At 46.4% G+C, this 22,444-nt stretch overlaps 1 protein-coding gene across 1 annotated transcript in view; it reads left to right on the forward strand.

Moving 5' to 3' along the window:
* PRKCH (protein kinase C eta) overlaps positions 1–21,789 on the forward strand; it is a 100,676-nt gene extending 78,887 nt beyond the window's left edge. The window contains exons 11-14 of the mRNA XM_072337411.1: positions 3,370–3,508; positions 4,406–4,594; positions 19,297–19,440; positions 20,769–21,789. Of these exons, the coding sequence (XP_072193512.1) occupies positions 3,370–3,508; positions 4,406–4,594; positions 19,297–19,440; positions 20,769–20,915 (619 nt within the window). The 3' untranslated portion in view covers positions 20,916–21,789. The remainder of the gene's footprint in view (positions 1–3,369; positions 3,509–4,405; positions 4,595–19,296; positions 19,441–20,768) is intronic.
* Positions 21,790–22,444: the final 655 nt, after the last annotated feature.

A 22,444-nucleotide genomic window follows, 5' to 3' on the forward strand; every position in this document is an offset into this window, starting at 1 on the left:
TGAGAGGCAGGTACTCATATAACACCTCTTCATTGGCAAAACTCGCTGGTGCTGGGAGATTGTATTTGACGTGCCTCAGAAAGGCCTGGATCATCTGCAATTGTAATTGCATCTCTTTACAAACGTCAGACTGAAGTGGTTAATGTGTAAGGGGCACCTCTCTCGCTGCAGGATGCTTAGGCAGCTCATTTTGTCATTTCTTTTGGGTCTAGAATAAAATGATGCTGTTAACCTGATGTGCCGTAACTGTGTGTGAGGACAAAGGCTGCCTTTCTGAGTCAGGATGAAGTCTGTTTTCCAGGGGAAGTCTGCCAGTGAAAGGCTTAAGGCAGAGCCCCAACAGGACCTTAGAAACACAGCCCTCAGAGAACCTTTCTGCCATTCTTGCTTCATGGAACTGCTAAAAATATTGAATGGAAAATGCAAGTATTAAGGAAATGAGGTAGATTTGGGCCTTGTGAGCTGGATGGCTTCCAGTTTCATCAGCTTCCCGGAATCCTTGCTGTTAAAATGAAGAGCTCCTTGTAAATCTTAGAAACCTGTCTGTGTTTTTCTGCGCTGGTTCATGCGGTGGGATGCATGGGTGAGCTGTCAGCATAGAGCAGAGAGTACAGAGCTTACGGCTGCTGCAATCTGTGAGCACAGTGAAACCAGGGTGCAGCTCCATTGGCCTGGGGTAGCAGGAGGGGGCTGCTCTAGAGCTGCCAGGTCTTGCTGTAGGGCCTTGCTCCACGAGGCCTTCTGTGTAGGGTCTTCTGGGGGCTTGGCTAGTGAAGAGCATGGAGAAGTCTGTTTGGTCATGGGAGAGTGTCATGCAGCAGAGAAGCTTTGCACCTGCAGCACCTCTTGCTGTCTCAGTGCTGTGATGAGGGCAGCGTGTTGTGCAGCCAGCAAGGAATGCAACCCCTGCCTTTCCAAGGTTCTGCCTCTGCTCCTCAGGGTCTGTGGGGAGGTTCAAGTTGAATATTAGGAAACAGTTCTCCTTGGGAAGAGGCTTGGAAGGGGGATCTCCAAGCAGATTGACCAAAATTCTCCTTCTGGTCACGTGGTTAGATGCACCCTCCCTAAAATGTCAGGCCTGCCCGGGACTCAAATGGCATTTGCTGCATTTAACACCAAGCCAAGAATAAACTGTGCATTTCAACCACATCACTGCAGATTCCTGGAAACAAGGCCTGCCTTTATGCTTGGAGGGCTTCCCTGCTCTGCCAGTAACCACAAGGAAGAGCAACAGCAGCTTTGACTGTAAACTGCTGTTGAAGGCATACTGTCCTGGACGAGCACGTACAATACCACTCATTGTGCTCACCTAATCCTTTGCCCACACGGTTTAACGGTTCTGCTTAATTCTGAGAAGGGGAAAAATAAGTATCTTCTGCTGAGCATCCCACCCAGAGCAAATACTGCAGCGTAAGATGAGCACAGACTCTGTCCTCCACCTCCAAATTTTACTGGCCACCAGATAGCCGGTGGCCTTCGGGGATGGGCAGCATCCTGATAGAGGGGTTTTTGCTGGCTTCTGTTGCTCTGTTGTTAAAGTTGGAGAGAGAGGATGTGTGGTCGTATGATTAAGATCTTGAACTGATGTTCAGGAAGTCAGTGTTAGGTCTTGGCTTTGGCAAATATGGGTAAATACTTGACCTCCACCCCTCGCTTACCTATCCATTCGAAAGAAGCTAATAATAATTTTTCATATCTCTTTAGGGCAGGATGTGGCTCTGTATAGCACAGTGTGTCACTGGTGTTTCCATTTTAACAGTGAAGTGGTGAGAGCTTGTCTCAAAATCTAGAGAGGCTTTTGCCCATGGTGTGGGCTGTAGAATGCTAATGCAAGGTGTCAGTCAACAGCCTGATTCTCACTTTGAGATCATAGAAGATGAGTGGGATCAAGCTGGATTCAGATTTCAGCTGTCCCACAGATCTTCACATTGGTATGGAGATGCCACCTGTGTTCCAGTCTCCTCTTTGTTTCCCCTTTCCAGGACAATAGATGTCTAACCAAGGGTCAACATTGATTAGATTTCTGGCATGGATTTCATAACGGGGCTCTGAGACCCTCAAATAATTACTTTCTTTTTGTTTCTATTTGGGCACCCGATTGACTTTGAGAAGAGCTTTGTCTAGGCCTGTGTGCCCACCATCCATCTCAGTAGGATGCTGATGGTAACAATTCCCTGCCTCAGAGCTACTGTGAGGGTTGTGCAGAACTGTTGGCCAAGGTTAGCAGCAGCTGAGATAGCTACTGTGAGAGAGAGCCGTGACCCGGAAATTCATTCTGTATTGGAGATGTTTAACTGCACCTTGTGTGAGAAGCAGCAGAAACTTTTCTTTTAGTATGCTCAACTAGCAGGATGTTTTTGGACACTCATTGATGCAGATTTTCTCCAATCTGTAAAGATAGAAAGAAAAAAAAAGTGACCTATTTGCACTCCCATCGTAGCTGCCTTCCTCCATCTGTGATGCTGCCTAGAGCCTGTCTGACAGCTGAGAAGCAGAGGTGCCAAGAGCTAGTATGTATTTTTAGGAAGGCATTGCCTAAGTCTGCAAATGACCCTGTACTTTCTGGTCATGTTCCTGACGGTACTTATGACTGCAGGCTATTCCCTAAGGCATTTCTCCCTGATAAGCTTCACGAAGACTCTGTCATTTTGGCAGCCCCATTTTTGATGAGGTGCTTCCTGGCAGTTACAGGTGATGTACTGGAAAATGTGCCTTTCTGCAGCTTGCTCACTGATAGCATTTGGCTCCAGGACTCTCATGGCAGGGAACAGGTATAAAAAAAGGAAGCCCCCTCCCCCTAGTGAGCACTGCAGAGGGAAATAGGTTATTACATGAGCTACTGGAAGGGGTGCAGCTGGGAAGGCTTTAAAGACTTCCAAGAATTTGCAGGTGAGGTTTATCAGTCAAATTTGCCTCCATACAAGGAAATGTGGGAGCTAAACCCTCGGGAGCACAGAGGATGTGCTCCAGCGTGTCACCTGTGTGGCGTTTTGCTGCATCAGAGCATCATTACACAATTTGACAGCTCTGGCAACCTCTGCTCCAGTGAGTCCCAGAGCTGAGTGAGCAGGAGTTCTTCTGGTCAGGCCTGTGCTGTGTTTAGAAAGCCACATGGGCAAACTCATAGCACCTACCCATGTTGAGTGCAGTTTGGCAGGAAAGTGTTTGTTCCTCCCTTCCTTTTGTAAGAGGTGAATCAAAAGAAAACCCTTCCTGCCTGATTTTTGTTTATTTTACTTCTTTTTTCTTCTTTTTCTTTTAATAATGGTGAGGCTTTTCCAGTTTACAAGTTAAGCTTTTGGGGCCTGGGATGCTGCTTCCAGTTGTTCTGGGGCTGCTCCAAGCACGTAGCAACTTGTCTCATTGCAGGGACTTGAAGCTGGACAATGTGCTGCTGGACCATGAAGGACATTGCAAGCTGGCAGACTTTGGAATGTGCAAGGAGGGCATTCACGATGGCATTACCACAGCAACCTTCTGCGGAACACCGGACTACATTGCTCCAGAGGTATAAGGAATCTTTCTTTGGCCATGAAATGTCAGTTTTGAGCAGCCAGCCTCCTCTCTGGTGTCTTTAGTTAGGTCTTATTTGTCTGCTCGGTGTAAGGTTTCCTACTAGATGCACACTTCTGTCACTGCTCCCTGGTGCAAACAAAGTATGAGGCACCAAGGTAAGCATATCTTTTTCTTAAGCAAAGGTGAGGTAAAAAGTGGAGTTACAACTGCAAAAACACTTGAGGAAGAGGCACGTACAGATCCTGGCCCAGTTTGATTTGAAAGGACATGGCATTCTCTCTCATTTCTCTGCTCCTTTTTCTACCTTATCGCCTTCCCTGTCATTCAGCAACCTCATTACAAAATTAATAAACACCTCATTAAGGAGCAGCTGCCCTCCAGATGCTGCCAGATGTTTTGACGAGGTTTCAGATCCTCCTTTCAAAACAAATGAATCTTTGTTTGTGGCTGATTTTTGTGTATTTCTCACACCCTCGTGCTCCTGCCCCTCTCCAGATGAAAGTGTTGCTGTTGGAGCTGTGCAGGCATTTCATTCCCAGGGGCAAGGAAAAGGCAGTATCAGCTCATGCAGATGGCTGCTCTGCCACTTCTGAGGCTCTTAGTTTAGCTGAAGTGTCTTTTTTCCTCCTGGTAAACTCCAGCATCATTTCGAAGGCGTTGTTGACCCAGTGAGCAGCCAAGCTAATTCAGTCATTTAATAGATCTGATGTACCTTAATGTGGATCAAGGGGTTCCCAGCTATAAGTCATGTAGACATCCAGCCAGCATAGCAGAGGGAACTGTTCAGGCACAGCACGCACTTCTGCAATGATGTTTCCAGATCTCTTTTCCTCTCTGGCTCAGTTTAGGAACCTCTAAGCATGACATGTTATTCTCTTCTCTTTTCCAGATTCTACAAGAGATGCTGTATGGCCCTGATGTTGACTGGTGGGCCATGGGTGTGCTGCTGTACGAGATGCTGTGTGGCCATGCACCCTTCGAGGCAGAGAACGAGGACGACCTCTTTGAGGCTATTCTGAATGATGAAGTTGTCTACCCAACGTGGCTCCAGCAGGACGCAGTGGCAATCCTCAAAGCGGTGAGTTCCCTCCACTGTCCCCACTTTGTCCTGGCTTTGTTCAGTGTAAACCTACCAGAAGGAAGCATGGCTGGAGGATGGGCGCTCAGAAATTGCTGTTTCCCTGACCCTGGCCCTTCCTTGTCTTGGACCGAAGGATAAACTGTCACACTTCAGTATGCTTTCATAGTTGTGTCCTTTATACAGTCCGGCAGCCAACTTGGCAAGCAAAGTGTGTGTTTGTCTGCCTGTCTGAGCATTTCCTTGCTGGCTTAATGATTTACAACATATGGTCATCTTCCAGAACAGAAGTAGCAGGTATATACAGTATTACCAGCAGTGACTGTATGGTAGGACAAGGAGTAACAGCTTTAAACTAAAAAAAAAAAAAAAAAGTAGGTTTAAATTAGATATAAGATAGAAATTCTTCACTGTGAGGGTGGTGAGGCCCTGGCACAGGCTGCCCAGCAAAGCTGTGGCTGCCCCATCTCTCAAAGTGCTCAGGGCCAGGTTGGATGGGGCTTTGAGCAGCCTGGTCTGGTGAAAGGTGTCCATGTCCATGGCAGAAGACTAGAACCAGATGGTCCTGAAGGTCAGTTCCAGCCCAAGCCATTCACTGCTTCTCTGATTTCCATGTGGCTCAAGAATCAGTGAAGTGAAGACTTCCTGATAATCTGTTGTTCTGACTGTTGGCACTATTAGCTTTCCCCTGGGTACCACTGCCTATTGGTGTACGTGAAGTTCTGATTTTTGTGTGTTTGGGGGAAAAAAGGTGTGTGTGTGTGGGGGGGGAGGGGCGGTGTAGCAAATAGTTTGAGGAGAGCTGTTGCTGACTACACTTAGTTCTTGTTCCAGCATGTATTCCTGAATTCTCCCAGGAGCTCTCTTATCCTGTGCCTCACATATTTGTCTGTAAAGTGAGGAGGAAGCTTTTTTAGGTTTCAGACTGTGCATGTACAAACAGTGCCTAGTGTACTGGAGATGCCTGACTTTGCCATGAATCAATGACAAAGGTGTTAACCTAGGAGTCAGGAAACCTAACTTGGCTGTTCTGCTGCCAGCTTGTTCTTACCCACGATCACATCTCTTTGTATTTCTAAGCACACTTCTAGTAGAGAAGGATCAGAGTGTGTCCTTTCCTTGCAAAGCACTGTGAACGCAGACGTATTTAGGGGGTTGGTACTACTGAATGGTAATAGAAAGCCAAAGGAATAATTGGATAAGATAGCATTTTACAGTAACGTGTGGAGCGCTGACTCAAAGAAATGGAGAAATTAAATATTTAAAGAACCATTTAAAGGAGAGCTTGATTTTGTCAGGGCTATAATCTGGTAGCCAGAATCTTTAAGGAGAATTTCTTATTGTAGTCTTGTGATGTTATTTTTTGTAGGCACAGCATTGTCATTACTGCGTGAGCATCTCTTAATCACTGTTGTGTTGTTTATCTCACAGGAAAGTGAATGTGAGTTCCCTGATGTGCAGCCGTGGCAATGCTTTCTAACCCATGATATTAAGAGCCTAGAAATCACTACATTGCCGTGGTGGCAGAAATGATAATAAGTAATTACATGGCATGGGTGGTCTATGGAAAAGCAGGGAATCAAACCTGGGGTCTCTTAGTTGCAGGTTAAGGCCTTAATAGCCTCAATAATTGGATTATCTCCTCACTAAAAGTTCTGGCCTATAACCTTGAGCAAAACAAGTGAGAATTCACTTAGCTCTTGAGCGGTACAAAGCTCTGAAACTAAAATCAAATTCCCCTGCTGGGAAGATGCAATTAGCTGTAGGTACTAAGAGGTTCTCTACGAATGTTTGTATGTAGGTTTAGAAAGCACTTCATCAGCCTGCCTTCTTGAAGGTCTTCATTATGAGCAAGGATGATAGGTTTCAGGACCCGTTTCATGGATGCTGTTATGTTGTTTTGCTTTCATTTACCATACTTGTGTGTCACCAATTTCCCCTCATCAGAAACCACCTGATTTCTGAAGATTGCATCCTGTTCATCTTTGCAGTTTCCTGATAATGACCGAGATATGTTCTTAGGCCCTCATTTAGAGCAGTGGGTGTTAATGGTGTGTTTTTGAGCAGCGGTACCAAGGGAAACAAAAACAACCTCAGTGCCCTGAGACCATGCTTAGAATTCAAATCAGAAAGATTTGGGCTCTAATAGAAGTTTTCTTTTTATTAATGGTTTGGTTTTTTTGGGTTTTTTTTCTCATCCTTGATACTGTCATTGAAGTGCTGGAAGCAAGGCAGAGCTAAATCAGTGTAGAGGAACAGGATTTGGATGGAATCAGTACTCCCAGAGCAGGGAACTGGGAAATCCCATACCCCATATGTGTACAGAACCTTGCATGACTGGAGCGAGTCACTGGGAAATTCAGGGAATAATGGGTTCAAATCAGGCAGAGTGAACTCGAACTGAGGTCTTTTGCTTCTTGGGGAAGCAAGTTCGATTGGGCATGGATTTGCTTGTGGGCAGGAAGGACATGCAGAAAAGGGGAATTACTGCTGGGTGGTTTCAGACCACTTTATCTCAATCCGAATAAAAGTTTTGCATTGGTTACGATCCTTTCTTCCCCCCTCCCTCAAGAATTCTATTTCTCATAGCTCTACCCAAAGCCACAAATGTATGCCAGAGGAGCACTGGCCCATAGCCCTAGTGCTATGCAACCTGTGCCTGTAAAAGAAACTCTTTCACATACTGTGCTATCAGCTAAGTAATCACCAATGTCTGAAGACGAAGAGGCTGTGAAAGAGAAACTTAGTGAGCAGGCAGGCAGCAGAGTCTGCTGGATCGTATCTTTTACGCTGAGATGGCAGCTGGGATTTGCTTTGTTACAGCAAGTTGACGTTTTGAATTTGTGAATTGTTACTAGCAAAAAGTGCTTGTGCAAAGAAAGCGGCTTTCCAGGCAGCTGGAGGCTTGGGGATTAAGCTGAGTGAATTGCAAAATGAAATACAACCCTCTTGTTTCCCATAAGCGGGGTGATATTTTGGCTGCGTGTTTCACTTGCTTCGCATATGACTTTTTCAAATGCAGTGCAGTCACACTGTTTGTAGCAGGAGGGCTTGTTTGGAGGGGGGAAGGAAGGGACATTGTGAGCACTGGAGCTCAAAAGTAATGGGAAGTAAGTTCTCATGACAGGGAAAGCTGCAGGGATTTTCTTTGGTGTTAGATGAGGAGGACAAAGTCTATTGAGTCACTCCATGGAATAATCTTCTGAAGTCGCAGTGGTTGGCCCAAAGGTTTGGAAATTTGGGTGAGGATTTGCAACTTGGATGTTTTTTGCTCTCCGAGCCAAGTGACAGCATGGGTTAGAAAGCAGTACTTCCCTGGGGAAGTGTTAACTGTGCTCTGCCTTCTGCACCCTGAGTTTCTGCACCTGTCGTAGCTGAATTCAGTGAAGCTGAGGTTGTCTCTTAGCATTTGTGTACCAACCTCCAGTCATGATGTCAGCTCTGAGGAGCTTCTGGTCCAGCTGAAATACTGCTTTGAAAAGTGAGGCTTGGGCACGTGGCTGGGTGTTCTGGGCACATAAATCAGCCTGATTCCTGTTTGCCCTCCAACTGGTTAAATACAGGTACTTTGGAGAAAGCACCACCAGAGTTAAGCAAAAAGGGTGATTCCCCTTCTGAGTGGTTTTCTTGTGAAAAATAAACATTAGGCAAGAGAAGAGGAAGATGCAGAGGAAGCCGGCTGTGGTTTCTGTAGTCCGGCACAGGTAGAACAGCACAGAGTAGCACTGAAGCAGGAGGATTAGCATGGTGAGCATTATTGGAAGGATTGGGAGAGATGGAAAGATTAGCAAACCTCAGTTGAGAAAGCAAACCTGATCCATATTGCAGAGAAGAAATGACGTCAGCAATACAGTGAAAAGGATGCAAAAGCAAAACTTGAAGTTTATCTGTTTTTCTAGAGAATAATAGCCTGGAAGTGATGCTGAGTCAAAAGGGAAGTGTTCTGGTTTAGTGCAGTTTCTGCTGCTTTGTGCCACTGAGTTCAGTTCTCCCCTCTGGCTAATGTGGCATTCTGTGAACTCTGACACTACGACTGAGGTGTGAACACCCACCCTGTGCTCCCTTAGGCTTTGCTCTTGCAGCCTTGCTTCAAATCCCCTTTCTGTTGCTAACATCAAGGGGCTGAAGCATCTGTGAATCAGTGCTTCAAGCTTAGATGTGGAGGTAATGATGCTCTGAGGGTCAGCCGAAGCCAGGTCAGGCTCTGAGCCCAGCTGCTGTGGGCACATGTTTGGCTTTTGGAGCACAAGGTGATGGAGTTGGGATTTCATGCCTGGCTTTTATCAGCAGCCAGAAGCGAGATGGTGTGGGAGCAGCAGGGGGGGAAGTGGTTGAATGTTAGGAAACATTTCATCTCAGAAAGAGTGTGGATGCAGTGGCACAGCTGCCCAGGGAGTGGTGGGGTCACCGTCTCTGGAGGTGTTCCAGGACCATGGAGATGTGGCACTGGGGGATGTAGGCAGAGGGCATGGTGGGGGTGGGCTGGGCTGGACCTGGAGGATGTGTTTTCCAACCTTAACAATTCTATGATTCTATGAATGTGCAGCACTTTAAATCCAACCCATGGCCTCCAGACAGCCTTGACACCTGTTTTAGAAGGAAGAGCCTCTTGTCCCATTTCTGTGAGCCCATGACAGACCAAAGACAAGAAACTCAAGCGTTTCTGTTAGTTCCTTAGCTCTTCTGGCTTGCTTTTGCAGCTAGAACTTAGAGTGGTATTCAGTACCAAGAGCTCTCCAGCAGCGGAGGGGTGAAGCATGCATATTGCTGGAAACAGGGCCAAATTCTGCCTTAAAACAAGAGGCTGGCTTAGGGGGTATGAATAGTCAGTTGTAGTAGTGCTTTCTGATGGTTGTTTTTTTTTATATTCGTATATAGAAGGATGTCAAATAACAGTAGAAAAAGTGTGAACAAGTTAGAGTTTTATTCTTCCCTATATCTGCAAGTAGCGCTAGGCCAGGAAAAACTAAGTGCTGTGTTCCTTCCCCTTCTTCCAGTGAAAATGAGAAGTGTTTTTCTTCATTTCAGTACAGCTGTGAGTGGTGACTCTGCATGAGATTCAGTTCAGTTAACCCACATGCCCAGTGCACAAGGCAGGTCAGTCTGGCTGAATGCAGGATAACTGCTCCAGCAGAGCCCTTGGAGATTTGGGCTGTGCTGCAAGAGCTTAGTGTAACAGCTGAGAGGAATGAGAATTGGAGAGAAACAAAACAAAATACCCCCAGGGCACTCTGCACAAACATGGCAGCAGACAGCAAAGTGAGGACTGAGATGAGCTGCAGGAGGAGCGAACTGCATGGTGAGGGGATAACATTGTGAGCACCCGAAGTCTTGGTGAGCTTCCCTTTTGTGTGTGCTTTAGCTTATCTTTCAGGAAGCTTTTCTGGTCGGTGAACACTCAGAACTGAACCAGACTGGCCCCAAGGCTGTAAGTAACTTGAAAATGTCATTAATGTGGAGAGAAGGGAGAGGCCAGGGTTCTTGCAGCAGAAAGACTTAGAGGCAGATTTTAACATAATCTAAGCAAACAGCCTGCAGTGACAGAGAAGTGGAAGGAAAGAGCTGGTTTTTAGTCATCTGAGTGGAGAGATGTGCATGCTCCAAGCTGCCTGCTCTCCACAGCTGCTCCCTGAATGTCAGCATGGAGGATGAAGTTTTCTGAAGTGTTCTTAGGAGATGTTTCTTCTCTTCATGCTCAGTCTTTGCTTGCAGTCCAGCACACCTGGATGCTGGGAGGTCAGAACTAGTAGGAACTGTCATCAGCTCAGACACCGTGGTAGGTGTCTGAATCCTCCCTGCGTGCTGCAGCAAGCAGTGCATGACTCAGAGCACCTTTGCTGTACTTGGCTTGGCACATCCAAGTGCAATATGCAAGTGCTTCCCATTGCCTTTATGCCTTGCCTTTTCCCTCAGCCCTGGGCGGTCAGTTTGGCTGCAGTGTGAGCAAGGCCAGACCTTTGTGCTTGTGCTCCCCTGTCCTCACCTAAATGCTGAGGAGGTGTATAGCAAGGCAGCCAGGCGGTGATAGTATAATGTTGCCCATGTTTCTTGTTCGCTGCTGCACAAGGCACATGGCTCATCTTTGCCTTTGCATCCTGCAGATCTGAGCCGGGCTCTTTCAAATGGATGGAAAAATGCACATAATTTGTTCCACATGCAGTGCTGGAATAGTCAGAATGAAGCTGGTTTTGAATGAACCAGATGCTGGGAGTGTTTTTTAAACAAAGATTAAAAGGAAAAGGAACAACACAGTGGTGGACCCACTGAAATCAAAGAGGGAGCGAGATGGGCTCGTTGCTTTATCCTCAGAGCCGAGGAGCCAGCTAACAGAGGCAGATATTAAAAATGCCTTCATATATTCCAATAAATTATTCTCCTTGGCATCCCTTCAGAGCTGGCCGGCTCCATAAATCCCTTTCACAGTTTGATTAAGCTTTGGCTGTCACACTCGGGCAGATATTTGAATCTCTGTGAAACCCTATGCCGGATCTGTGTAAACATTTCTTCTTTGTTTTGTTTTCAAAAATGCTTTCATCTTGCATTTCCTGGTTGGCTCTGAAGCCTCTGCAGGAAAAGCAGGACCCTGGAGCCGGTTGTTTCCCAAGCAAGAAGGAATTCTGCAGCTTTAAACGATCTCTCTCGTCTGAACTATTTATGCAATAAACATGTGGTGTGGTTAAGTGACAGGGCCGAGTGAGCTCCACCGCAGATTGCCGTCTTGCCTCTTTAGCCTGAGCTTGCATCTCCATTACTCTAATGTCCTGTCCCTTTGCCATGTAATTCTTAAAAAGCAATCAATGTTCCCCAGTGATTTTAATCTCTTCTGCTGATTGATCACACCCCTTTCCAATGCGTTCCTCTTCCCCGCAGTAATAGCCTCGTGCTTCTGAATAATTCACTGTGAAGGAAAGCTAATGCCATCCGTGTCTAGCCTGCCAATGCCAAATTCATCTTGAAGTTGTCATCAGATCTTTTACCTTTCCTTTCTCAATAGGCTGAAATTGGCTTCTTATTTAAGCCCACAGCGTGCAGGCTCAGATTTGCTTCCCAACAAAAGCTCCTAACACTGCCTATTGTTGTAGCAATTATGATTCATCCTTCTCTTTCCTGCCAGAGATTTAAAATAAAAGGAAAAAGGTGGCCTTCGTTGTGCCAACTTTCCACTTTCTTTTTTTTCTGCTTGCTCTTGGTGCATAGGAAGAGGTAATTCTTGTGGCCAAGCCTAAAACTTGTGGCCTTGGCTGACTGCTCAGCTCTGCCACGGATGGACACGGTGATTATAGACCCTCAAGAGTGTTTTGGTGGAGTTCATTAAAATGTAATCTTGGGGAAGGGCCGAGAATTCCCTTGAGAACCCGGCCTCCACCTGGACATGGGAATAACCACTCCCTGCTTGCAGCTGGGGCCATCTCTGCCCATGGAGAGCCAGTGCATCCAACTGGGGGGTCTCAGCGCTCCCCTCGGGGCCGTAAATCTCCACTTGTCCCGGCTATTCAGGGCTGTAGTTCTTTCTGTCCACTCATCCTCCCAACGCTGACCTTTCTGACCCACCGTGTCTTTTCAGGAACTTTGAAATTAAAAGAACTGAAATATAACCACAACCATGAAAGAGCTCCTTTGAAGTGTTTTCCTGTGATTTTTTTTTTTTTTCTTCTTTTTTCCCTAATTGGCCTTTACAGGTTTGTCTGAGGCACTTTATTCCCCTTTGTACTTGACCCTATGTAAATAGGCCACCCAGGGTTGTGTAATAAATTCCCGGCTCCTCTTGACAAGACTATCAGAAAAGGATTAATTGTTTTCTCGTGCAACCCTAGGGAGATCTTAGAGCTGGTTAAAAGGAGAGTGGGATCATGCTCCTGTCTGTTAATGAGCGCGCTGCTCATTCCCTCTGCACGTTTGTGTTACTCTGATTGATGTATTGATTTAGTAATTGACCTGCGTATCCCCATGGTGTATCCATAATCCAACTGGGGCACTTTAACAGCAGCAGCTTGATATCGAAGCTCCAAGCAGCCCATACGGCGGGTGATCCAAGCGGGAGCTGGGTTGTGCCCATTCGTTCTCGAAACACAGATTGGTAGAGCGACATCTTGACTCAAACCCGTGTTAAATAATCTGATGACTAAAGTTAATTTCTCTGTATTATTTATTAGATGAGTACCAAAGTCAGGAGTGTCGAAAATGACTAGCTATCATCAGGGCCCAGTGTAAAGCTCCTGCGTCTGGTGTTTGTGGCCTTTTCATTCTGCATTAGTGTGGATGAGTTAAGTTGGGTGGGAGGAGGCAGGGAGGCAGATTCCAGCACAGCAAGGAAGTTTGTAACTATTCAAGCAGTATTATTTTTGGCCCAAGTCTCACCTAATAATGGTGAGCAAAGTTGAACCTCCAGGAAATGTGGAGCCAGGTGCGCCCATCCCATATGTGAGGTGCTCTGTCTACCTTAGTTTATTTAGGAGCAAGGCTGAGAATTGATTTTTACCTCTCTTCCCATTCCTTTTTTACATGGAGAGGGAAATAACCAGGCTGTGGTACAACAGCAATGGAAGGTGGTAGGAGCCTTGCCCAAGAGAGCAAAAGTGCAAAGCTGGCTCAAAAGAGCAGCTTTTCATTGAAGGAAAAAAGAAGGAATAAAAAGGTATCTCCGCTATACTAAGGCCTATTGACTTCCAGTCATTAAAAATAATACAGGTGTTGACAACCGTAGCCATAGAGCCATCTTTCTTCTCTTTGTTAGAGGTGGATGAGGGGTAGTGAAACCTCAGACTGCAGGTCTGTTTGCCTTACATAACGGGCAAGCAAATTGTTTTCAGCCACTGCAGCATTCTGTCAGGAGATTCTTGGAGGGAAGCCTTAATTAGAGCAATTGCTCTATTTATGTAACGACTCCCTTTTGTCTGAGATCAAATGGATCTTTGAGAAATCTTATTTCCTTTTGAGTGTATTTCTGCCCTGTTAGTTCAGCATATGAATCCTAATGAACATGAGCGTGGTTGGTACCCCACGATCTCCCTGCAGTCCCTCATTACTAGAGGGGAGACTGTGGGGCCTTACCCTTCTGTGCTGCTGCTCTGCACTTGAATAGCAACACAAGGAACACCAACAGGTGGGAAAAGTTAATGCCATGGACTGGCAAATCTCTCTTGCTTCTAACAGCTTGGGATTGATGATTGCATGGGCACAATCTTGAAGAAATTGACTAAAAATCCACTTCTACACGGGTGGAAGAGATGGGACTGAAGATCTGCTTTCATACCTGTAGCTGGCTGCCCTGGGCTCAGCAAAGCAAAACAGGAGTTCCTCTGGTTTCATCTTCCCAGCCTGCAAAATGGGGAATACTGTGGGCTTGAGTTTAACAGATGCTTTGCTCAGGGGCAGTGCTTTACTCTTTCAAGGTGAATGCGCTCTGCCAAGTGCAACAGAGTGCTGGGGGGGAGCTGGCACATCCAAGATGTTCTTTCACACAAGAAATTACAATGGACTCCCCTTCTAGATGGCTGACAGTGTGAAAGGAATGATTGTATTCCTGGAGTGCATTTCTTCTGTGGAGGGGTCTGGGCTTGTTCCTGTTTTCCTAGAACACGAAAGAACTTTGTGTAATCTATTCACTGTAATATTACTCACAGTGTGAGTTATCCTGATGCAAGTAGCATGCAAACAAATTAAATAAAAACGTATCAGAATGTCACTATTGAGAGAAGGAACCTGTAAATTGTAGGAAATGAGCACCTGTGGACATCTGCTTTGTTCAAGCATCCCCTCACAGGCCTCCAAGCCATTGCACTCATTTACACACGCTGCCTCTTGAGACGGGTGCAGCAGTGCTGCAGAAGCACAGTACAGCCTTGTTCCTGCAGCTGGGGGACTCCAACCCTTCCCAGCATGGTCCCAGCAGCCTCCATGCTCCCTCACCTGCCCATGGGCCGAGCTCCCAGGGCTGACGCAGATTTTTCCCACTGCTTGGCGCTGCTGTTTCTGCATTTTTTCCTTGTAACTTCACACAAGGGCTGATCTCCACCTCTTCGCTTCTTGTCGTGGCTTGCTGCATTTTCTTTCAGTAAATGTTTTCAAATGGTTTCATGAAGTCATGTTTTTGGCTCTTTCCTGCTGCTGGATTTGGCTGCGCTGTTGCTGAGGGGTTAGCTGAGGTCAGTGAGAGCCCTGCTCCAGTCTGCCCTAAGGGACCCAGCCCAGGGGTGCTCTTTGCACTCCCCATGGCTGGATGTGATCACAGCCAAGGCCTGGTGGCCAGGTTCAAGCTGAACACTGGTTGACCTGCTATAGATTTTGCTGGGAGTGATGACATGTTTCTTTTTGCTAAGGAACATTTCTAGTTTGCTTTTTTGGTGTTACTGTTGGACTTCTTTCTGTGTTTCTTCATTGGACTTAGCGTACCAGAGGGTGACGTTCATTATTGATAACCGTGCAAAGTTAGAGTTAATAAACACTGGGAGATTCCATTTTGCCATGAAAAACTTTCTGCAGAACATCTTCTTTCACCACCTGCAAAAACACTGGAGAGTTGTACTTGGAAGGACACTTATGGCTACCCAACCTGAGCTTCGCTGTGAAGCAGGAGTCTGACCCCGGCCTTCCTGGGGATGCCAGGAGCAGCCAACACTTTGTAAGGCTTTTTCCAGCCCCCAGAGCCTGGCTGTTTCTGAATGCAGCTAAAGGTGAGCTGCATTTCCAAAAAGCTTTCCCCTGCACAGCCTGCCCTTGGGCAGAGGGCAGCATCTGTGCTCTGAGCATACGGCTCTATGTGTCCTGCTGGTGATTGCTTCCAAGGTGCTGCTTACATGGTCAGAGCTGTAGGCACAGGCTCCAGGTACTTAATTCAGTAATAAAAGCTGGGCTCGTCATTAAGCTCTTCAGAAATCCCTAGTTCTTTGTTGGCTATGCCCTAAGTGCCATCAGATACCGGAGCTGTTATGAGACAGGCCTTCATATACTGCCCCGTTGCAGCAGCAAAATGTCAGTGTTGCCTCAGTTAGAGAGAGAGAGGAGTTTGTGGATGTTAAGCTTTGGGAGGTCATTAAATTCTTCTTCCTTTCTGACCTGCGTAATACAAACTGCATCATCCAGTTTTTTTGTCAGTGCAGTAATTTCTGGTGAATTCAGGTAGGGTTTGAGTGGTTTTGCTGTATGTTGTAGTGGAAACTGACTTCAATAATGCCATATATTAATTTATGTCTCTCATACAGTACAACAGGTGCAAAACCAGTGCTCTTTCTTTTGGAGTCACAGTTTTCACATCTGTTTTTTAGCCCGAATGCCTGGTAAGGAGTGGAGTCACTTTCCAGATAAAACAGCCCGAACTTCACCAGGCTGAGGCAGACCTACTGCTTACAGAGTTCACCAGATTTCATGGAAGGGAAGAGCAGCAATGGCTGATAGCTGGTTTTCTGTCACAGCAGCTGGATGTGGAGGTCTGTGTACATCCACAGGGCAAGTGATCTGACAGGGAGCTGTGGCTGCCCAGAGACAGGAGTGTGTTTCATGCTCTGCATGCTGACTTGTGCAGGCAGTGTTTTCAGTGCCAGTTCCCATGCATAGATGCAGTCAGGAGGCCTCAGCACAGTGTACAGTACATTTATCAGGGTTGGAAGTTAACAATAAGAGGTTATCCTTTGATATTATATCCCACCCTTTTGTTGAAGTAGGTTGTTCGAGTTTGACTCCCATGAAAGAGAAGCCTCTTCATGCTACACTGATACTCCTTATAGAGTGCATTACATATATACACTCCATTAGCTCCCTTCAGAGGGTTGCACTATCTGAGGAAGAAGCTATTGGGAGTTTAAAAAACCTTGCCAAAGTGTTTTGGGTGCTGGTGGGTCACTCTAGCACCCTGCTTTTACAGATGAAGAGAGGCAGCAGTGCTGAGCATGTGCCTGGTGGCTAGGGATGGCGCTGCTTCATTGGGTATCCCATCCATCAGCTTACTGCTTTTGTGGTGAGGATTAATACAGAGACTTTCTGCAGCAGCCCAGCATCACTCTCAGCAGCCAGTGAGGAGAACGTGTTCCAGCAGTGGGTGAGTTTGAAGTGTTCGCTCACCTCCTGCCTCCTCTGTACAGCAAACATGGAGCAGATGGAGCCTAGAGTTGCCTGATGCCTGGTGTCAGCTGAGGTTTCTCAATACATGGGTTGAATGCAGAAATCAGAGCTAGCTGGTCAGCTCTAAATAGCCTTTGTTTTGACTCCTAAGTTTTGTTTTTTCGGAGCCCAAAACAGCCCACCTCAAGGAATGGTGCTTGGCTAATCCTTATCCTAACAAAAGGGGTGTTTTAAGTAGTGAGGAATGCATTTACGTTGGCTCTCAGCTTGTTGCATCGGATGCCTTTGCTTGGTGCAATTTTGGCATCACTTTGAACAAAGCAAGCAAATAGGAATGTAAACACACTTTTATATCTCAGGGCCCCGAACTGGTCTGGGAATGAGCAGTCCAGTTTAGGTTTTGGTCTCTTATGATTGAGCACGAATGGGAACCTGAGGAAAAAAAAGCATGTTAACTTTACAGAGATTAAATCTTACATGATTTTTCCCTACACAGATGTTTAGCAAAAGCTTCCTGGTGTAGTGGTGCCGGTGGTAGGTCAGGAGCCAGGAGACATGGGCCTTATTCCCAGCTCTTTCTCCCTTCTTTGTCTTGTCTTTTGGACTCTTTCAGTCTTTACTGCTTCCAAAACCAGCGAGCTCTGATCTTGTTCGAGCTTTCTAGATGTTCCAGCAATGCAAATCGGAGCCAGTGAGGTGCAGATCTCCATCTGTGGGGACAAAGATCTGGGCAGGGAACTTCTAGAGAAATATGGGCTTACCAGGAGATTTCAGGCCTGTTTTGCAAACCAAAGAAGTTTAGTTAAAGGCTTGCGAAGGCTTGTTTGAATTAAGTCTCTGAGTGATTTTGGTTGGACCTATTTCTAGTTTGGAAACCAAGATATTGTCTGGAGAACAGAATTACACAGAAATTTTGGGCCTGAGTCCCTTGGGAATCAAATTGTGTTTGTTTTCTGTTGGTAGGAAGGGATAAAAATGGGTTGAAAGGGTCAGGAGAAAACAGAAATTGTGCTGTTCCTTTGGCTTGGCCCTGAAAAAGCTGCGTGAGTGAAGAATCCAGGCAGACAACATGGACATCCCAGCTGGAGAGAGCCATGCTAGTTTGTTCCTGTCCTGGTGGTGGCTCTTGCAACCTGGATGCACTCAGCAGTGCTTCGTATTGATGATTTGGAGTGAGGTGGTGGAAAACAGCTCTGCTGTACGGAATGCAGCGGCAGTACCTGTCCTGAGAGGGGCGAGGATGGGGGGAGGTCACATTGGAGCTGGGCTTTAGTGCCAATTTAGCAGATTCTGGGGTTCTGTGAGGTCTCTGAGCTGCAGATTTCCCCTCATCCTTGGCTCTGAAGGCCCCCTCAGACAGAGCACTGGGGAGTGCTCTAGCAGCCTTCTTTCTTCTCCCTGTCATCTCTCTAGGCAGGGAATGACCAGACTTTATCCTGTTGACCTAGCAGAGTTTGTCCCTGCTGAAAAGCTCCTGCAGTCAGAAACAAGTTGGCTTCTTGCTGCATCTCCCCTTCGTTTCATTTCCCCACAGCCCAGATGTAGCAGACTTGGTCATTCCCAAAACAGTGACCGATTGTCTGGTTTGGCTGGTTCAGCTATTTGCTAAACATAATGTTCTTTCATCTTCGAGGAAATCGTCTGGACACCTCCACCAGAGTGGGGCTTGCTTTATGTTGCTGTTTCAATAGGCAAATAAAAGCAGCTATTTTCCCAGCTTAAACATAACCTGCCAATGAATGAGAAATACTTGAGGGGAAGGAAAAGATTGTGTTACTGGGTTTTTAAGAACTAGAATCCTGAGTTAACAAGCACAGTAGCTCTTTTCCTACCTTGGGAAAGGATTCTTCTTCTCCCCCGGTATTTCCCTTCCCTTTAAGAAATATCTGTAGCACACACACTTCATCATTCTTGTTGGGACCTAACAAGGGCAGCCACCAATGCCGTCTCACACTGTGTGCATGGTCTATGGCTTTCCTTTTGCTCCTTGGGCAAATCAGGGTGCTTTGGCTGAAGTTTCAGGTTTCTTTTCGCAAGTAGCAGAGTAAAGCATGTTACAAAAGGGAACCCTCTTAAGGAGTTTCGCCATTGAGAGGAGGAGACAGTCACCTGCAGGTATTCATCTGCTCAAGGTTTTGGGAACTCTGAAAGCCAGTGCCTCGCTGGTTTTCCTCTGTTTCCTAAGATGACAGGAAGGAAAGCGTAGGCTTCTGGCTGCACTTCAGCAGGCTGAGGCTTAGGAAAAAGACACAGCTCAGGACAGGCTCTCATCCAAAGCCTGGCTGGCGGGTGAGCAGCATTGAGTGAGAGCTTCCTCAGAAATTAATACAGAAACAAATAACACCCCAGACACTGTGTAACATCTATAACGTTACAAGCGATGCACTTCATCTTTCTTTTCTTGTTGTGGTTACCAAGGTTTTGACTGAAATAATGAGACCAGGGAGAAATACACCCAGATTTCTTCCTCTAGAGAATGAGTCAAGTTCCTTGCACGCAGTTCCAGTACAATGAAATTGAGAAGTCTGGCCAGCAACTGGGTTCAACAGGAAAGCTGAGGACAAGCTTTTGTGCCACCGCTAATAGGTCTTTCTCCTGTGACCCTGCCGGACAGGAGGAAACAAACAGCCCTTTTTGTTTTGCAGTTCATGACGAAGAACCCCAGCATGCGGCTGGGCAGCACGGCGCTGGGTGGTGAAAGCGCGATCCTGCGGCACCCCTACTTCAAAGAGCTGGACTGGGAGCTGCTGAACCAGCGCCAGATGGAGCCACCGTTCAGACCCCGAATTGTATGTGGGAAGGAGGGGTGGGGGAAAGAAAGGGGCCTGGTTTTGTTTTGTCTCTTCTGGGGTTTTTTAAGCAGGTTTATTGCTGCGACGTTCAAAAGGTGGAGGAGGAAGTGCAGCCTTGACTCAGAAGCCCCGGTCTGGGAAGCAGGAGGTGGGGTCTCTGGTCTTGGCTTGGCTGCTGGTTGGATAAGTGACGTTGTCCAGATTGCTTTTCCTCTCCACACTGGATTTTCAAAGTCAGCTCAGTGCCAAAAGAGGCAGGTTTGTAAAAGCAAGTGCTGCAGGTCAGGCACCTAACTACCCTTTTCCCTGCCCACATGTAAAACAGAGTAAGTAATCCTCATTCTGCCTGCTCCACCAGCAGTGCTGCCCATTTTCCCAGTGGTGCCACGTGTCCCTCTGCCGTGTTCTTTCCTGTGGAGAGTTTTTTCAGGGTCCTCTCTATGGTTTCACTAACTATGAAGTTATCATTTAGGCTGGCTGTGTCTCATGCTGTGGTCACACTGCTAACTCTTAATGGTGGTGGGCAGCTTGGTCCTGCTCCACAATGTTCAGTGGGTGCAGGATAAAGCATCCTGGGGAACTGCAGCTGTACAGGGTCGGCCACTTGATTGGTTTTTAACCTTAATCAAAGACTAAGGGACCCTCCTTAGCACATCCACAATCTAGGCCAAATCTGGAAACATTAGACTTAAATGTTAATAAAACATCTTGTTCTGGATGCAGAAAAAACACATGCCTTGTCAAAATGTGTCACAAACCCAGTTTGTGTGTGTACACTGTAAACAAGTCCCACTTTGTCTGGTAAAGCTAGGAGTCCCAACACCTGGAGTCAAGCCATTTGTCTTCCTGCGACCTCATAATTCATCATCGTGCAAGTTTAATGACTGCACGCAGGGGAGTGTACCCCCCAGCAAGCCCAGCTGAGGCACTGCAGATGTGGAAGGACTGTGTGGAGTCAGCTAACTGGAAACACTGCTGATGGACCGTTTTGAATGGTTTGATCTGTGCTAACATTGGAGGAAAGGGACTGATCTATGTGCCCTGTCCTGCTGTATCAAGGCAGGCAACCTGTCAGCAGCAGTATCAGTTAAATCAGTGAGAGGTTTGCCTGTCAGAAGCCTGCAAAGACTCTAAAAGGCTTTACACTGTAAGAGGCTCTGAGGGGCACTCAGCTGCTCCCAGTCCTGCCCTAGGAAAATCTCTCTGTAAGCTTTGTGGAGGTGATGGTTCGTTGCACTTAAAACGGGACTAAAGATGCAAAGCGAGTATCAAGCAGGCGATGCACACTTGTGACATCTCTTCCCTTTGTCTTTTCCATTTGACAGAAATCCAAAGACGACGTGAGCAACTTTGATCCCGACTTTATAAAGGAGGAGCCCATTCTGACTCCCATTGAAGAAGGAATTCTTCCGATGATAAACCAGGATGAATTTAGAAACTTTTCGTTCACAAGCCCAGAACTGCAGCAATAGTTACGACTCTGAGGAAAGGCTGCTTAGAGGACTGGGGGGAATGAAATGAAAACCAGGTTTACCAGAAATTTCATTCTCAAGAAGTAACAGTGCACTGACTTTACATGATACAGCAGCATCACCGTCAACATTACCTTAATGTGAAATCAAAACCTTCCCGTGTTTGTAGGATTTATTCAGCTCTTGGATCAAATATCGTCAGGGTGGAACAAATGTGATATTGTAAATAGCTGCTGCAGACGGAGATTTGGATGCTGAGCTGGTTGGCTCAGCCTGAATGTCATCGCTTGCGGCAAATTCAAGGAGTTGACATGAGCACGAAACAAGTGTCTTGCAGCTCTGAGCCTAACAGACTTGTAATGATTCTGATTGCTTGCGAGGCTGTTTTGTGGAGTCCCAGCACTGTCCAGCATTTGAGAGCCATGATCCAGCATCCCCATGGCCTGATTGAAGCAGATATTCTTGCTGACTTTACCCGTTTCTGAAGTATTTATTTCTTTCCGAAGGACAAATGACTCTCTTTGTCGCTGTTTGGGTTTGCAAGTGAAATATTTCATTGTGCTGACTGGCAGAAGGAAAAAAAAACAAGCGCCCTGTGCCCACACAGATTCTTCCAAATCAAAGGGAAGTCACGTGCTCGTTGTGTTTTACTGCTGGTGCGATATGAAAAGTTTCGGTGTTGCATTCTGTGAAATGCCTTTTTACGTCACGCATCTTCAATGCTCCATTCTTTGCCTCCCAGCTGTTTTCAACTATAATGTAACCAGTAAAACCTTACTGTTTATTTAGGCCCGCTCTATTTAATTATGCTATACAGAGCCCCTTTTGTGGGTTTAGTGCCTCATTAAAATTTTGATCCGAAGTGGTATTGCTTAATTGATTGGTAGCGTTACTGTGATGGGAGCTGCAGAGCTGGGAAATCCCTTGAAGGCAAAGTTGTTGACCAGCAGGTAACGTAAAAGGATGACTTTGTCCCGTGAGAATGATAAGCCTTATCTAAGAAAAGGGTGACTTGGTTTGTCTTAGATTTAAGGGCTTATTACTCACAGGGGCACTTTTCAGTTGCAGCCTCAAGCCTCTGCCAGGCAGACAGAGGCAAGTTTTTAGTGCTGTTGGGTGGAAACCAGACAGAAGTCGGACTGTGAGATATTTCTGTCATTTCCCTGCAACTCTGAGAGCTGAACGATTATCCTGTGCCTCCATGGCACAACTTTGCATTCTGTGCTAGCCTTGAAGCTGTTATGTCAGGGTTATAACCTCTTTTTGGGCTGATGAATTACTGGAGAGGAAGAAGGATTTCAAACTTCTTGTCAAAAGGGCTTTGACTTTACTTATCCTTACTTTTGCCTTTTACTTCTACCCCTGAGCCATCCACTGAACTGTTTGGCATCTCGGGCATAGGTTTTGTTACCTTTGGACTCTTTTTGCCTTTGTGTTTGTGCATTGTACCACACCTCCCTCTTTATTTCCTGCACTTTCTCTATAATCTAAGCATGGCTTCATCCTCTGGTCTCCTCCCTTCTGTGGAC

This window comes from Excalfactoria chinensis, chromosome 5 (genome assembly GCF_039878825.1).
Source record: "Excalfactoria chinensis isolate bCotChi1 chromosome 5, bCotChi1.hap2, whole genome shotgun sequence".
NCBI lineage: Eukaryota > Metazoa > Chordata > Aves > Galliformes > Phasianidae > Excalfactoria > Excalfactoria chinensis.